A 2,818-nucleotide genomic window follows, 5' to 3' on the forward strand; every position below is an offset into this window, starting at 1 on the left:
CAGCCGATGGTCCCGGGCCGGGGGGTCTGCGTCCCCTGGAAACCGAGTGGAGGCCTGAGGACCGGAGCACCCACAAGCTTGTAAATAGCGTGTGCGTGCTCCCCTAACCTGATATGGTCCTCTGCTCCCGCCATATCTGCCTCTCCCACTGACCGTACTAATTCCTCCCTCCTCCCTCAGCCCCCCGACCTCCCCCCCCACCCTTGGTCTAGTGCAGGGGTAGGCAACCTTGGCTCTTTTATGACTCGTGAACCTCAATTCCCAGAATTCCTGAGCCAGCCATGCTGAGGGGAAAGGGAGAGGTTTCCAAGCTGAGCCATGCTGGCTCAGGAATTCTGGGAGATGAAGTCCACGAGTCATAAAAGAGCCAAGGTTGCCTACCCCTGCACTAGACCAAACTGGCTCTCTTTTTTTCATAATTTGGGATTTCATAATTTTGTTGTGACACACATGTCCAAATGATTTCACCCTCATGTTCCCTGGCCTGTTTTTTTTAAAACATTAGGCTTAAATTATTATTATTATTCCTCTCAGGAGCATCAGCTAACAACAAAAGTGACCAACTTAATATCTACTTTGTCCTTGACACCTCACAAAGCTTTGGCCGAACAAGATTCACAAAGGCTAAGGAAGCTTTGGTCAAGTTAATCAAGAAGGTAAGTTCCATTTTGAAAGCTTCCTTGACCTGGTTTGTTTCAACAGAACTGAAAGCAGCTTGAACTACAAAACCTATGCTCCAGGGCTGATAATATTCCTAGAAAGCTCTAATGGCACATGGAGGAAGGGCAGATAGCTTTTGGAAAAATGGGGATAGGGTCATTTTTGAACACTGGCCAAACTATAGAAATTGCCTTGTTAGGTAGGCCAGGGGTCCCCAACCTCCGGGCCATAGACTGGCACCAGCACCGGTCCACAGCATGCCAGAAACTGGGCCACGCAAACAAACGAAGATCCATCCATGGGATGCAGGCAGGGGCCGAAACCACACCCTTTCTGTTCTGCGGAAAAACCTCTCTCCACAAAACCGGTCCCTGGTGCCCAAAAGATTGAGGACTGCTGAAGTAGGCAACAACATACAGTATATATATAATCTATCTATTCTGAGATGTGATACAGGTAATAATCAAATTTACGAGCATTCCTGTAAATACTGTTCAAAAATTACAATTATGCTGAAAAAGGTTATTTGCAACCAGTCTCACACTTAGCCACTATGGCAGTGTCCCCAATCCGAAATTCGTGCACTTGGTAACTTGGCGTGTATTTATGACAGTTTCAGCATCCCGGGGTCACGTGACCACCATTTGGGACCTTCCCGGGAGGCTTCCAAACCAGCAAAATTAAGGGGGAGAAACTGGATTTGCTTAATGACCGAGTGATTCGCTTAATGAGCAAAAAAGGTCGCACAAGTGGCACAATTCTCTTAACGACTCCGTCACTTAGCGATGGAAGTTCCAGTCCCCGGTTGTGTTCGTAAGTTGAGGGCTACCGGTATGACTTCTAAAAAAAAATAAAAAAAATAAAAAGCGTACAAATTCTAAGGCCAAACTCATTTAACAACTGTCTCGCTTAGCCACAGAAATGTTAAGGTCAATTATGGTCATAAATCAAGGATTACCTATAGTTTTGGGATGTGCATTGAGATGGAGCGCCAAAAAGTTACTGTATATAGCAGCCATCTCAATGGTTTTGAAATCCTTCTTTCCTGTATGAACTATGCTGGCTGGGGAATTCTGGGAGTTGAGTCCACAAAGTTGCCAGATTTGGAGACCCCTGCCCTAGCATAAGATCCTTCCAGAAGTCCCATTAGCTCCTGCTTATTGATCTTGCCTGCCTTGAAGGGCATCTGCTGAGACCTCTGGTTTTTCAGAGGGGGAGGGGGAGGAGGCATCAAGTCATTTCTGATTCCTAGTGACCACACAGATGGATTTCCTCCTTGATCCTCTATCCCTAACCGGTTCTTTCAAGTCTCATTTCAATCATCTTGCAAACTGAACCCAAGAGTCAAAATATCTTAGATCGGTGGCCCTCAACTGTTTGGGCACCTGTGACCGGTTCCATGGAGAAAGGTTTTTCCGCAGACGGGAGGGGACGTGGTTTTGCATGCTGCCTGCATTCTGCGGATGCTTCGCTTGTTTGCATGGTCCAGTTGCGGGCATGCCACGGACCAGTCCACGGTCCACAAATCAGGGGTTGGGGACTCCTGTCTTGATAGTTTGCTTTTTGCTTAGAAGGTTTGAATGGTCCTTGTTGCTCTCTGAACTTGCTTGTTTTCTTGCAGACATTTCATTACCAAACTAGGTAACGTCATCAGTGCTAGTAAGTCTGGAATTTGCTCTCAGTTTATATTCTAGCGCAGGGGTGTCAAACTGACGGACTGCAGGCCGGATGCATCACACGCTCAGGGCGTGCCCACCCCGGCTCTGCAAAAGGCAAAAAAATGTCATGATACGTCACGGTACATCACGTGACACGATCGAATTTGACACCCGTGTTCTAGTGCCTTGCCCTGTCAATATTGGTGGGGGTGGTCTTAGAGCAGGGGTCTTCAAACCTGGCCCTTTTATGACTTGTGGACTTCAACTCCCAGAATTCCTCAGTCAGGCACGCTGGCTGAGGAATTTATTTATTTATTTATTTATTTAATTGCATTTATATCCCGCCCTTCTCCTTTCGGACTCAGGGCGGCTAACAATCAATTAAAATACAAAAAATACAAAACCCCTGTTAAAATTAATTAAAACGAAATATTTAACTGTGATCTAATTAAAAGTAATTAAAACCCCTTTAAAATCCCTTAGGCCAGTCCCGCAAGCTG

At 46.2% G+C, this 2,818-nt stretch overlaps 1 protein-coding gene across 1 annotated transcript in view; it reads left to right on the plus strand.

The window, feature by feature from the left end:
* Window positions 1-2,818, plus strand: part of LOC107287873 (complement factor B-like) — a gene marked incomplete at its 5' end in the record, with an annotated part of 32,331 nt that overhangs the window by 9,128 nt on the left and 20,385 nt on the right. The window contains one exon of the mRNA XM_015816432.1: window positions 535-656. Coding sequence (XP_015671918.1) covers window positions 535-656 — 122 coding nt within the window. The remainder of the gene's footprint in view (window positions 1-534; window positions 657-2,818) is intronic.

This window comes from Protobothrops mucrosquamatus, unplaced genomic scaffold (genome assembly GCF_001527695.2).
Source record: "Protobothrops mucrosquamatus isolate PMUCROS unplaced genomic scaffold, P.Mucros_1.0 scaffold_114, whole genome shotgun sequence".
Lineage (NCBI taxonomy): Eukaryota > Metazoa > Chordata > Lepidosauria > Squamata > Viperidae > Protobothrops > Protobothrops mucrosquamatus.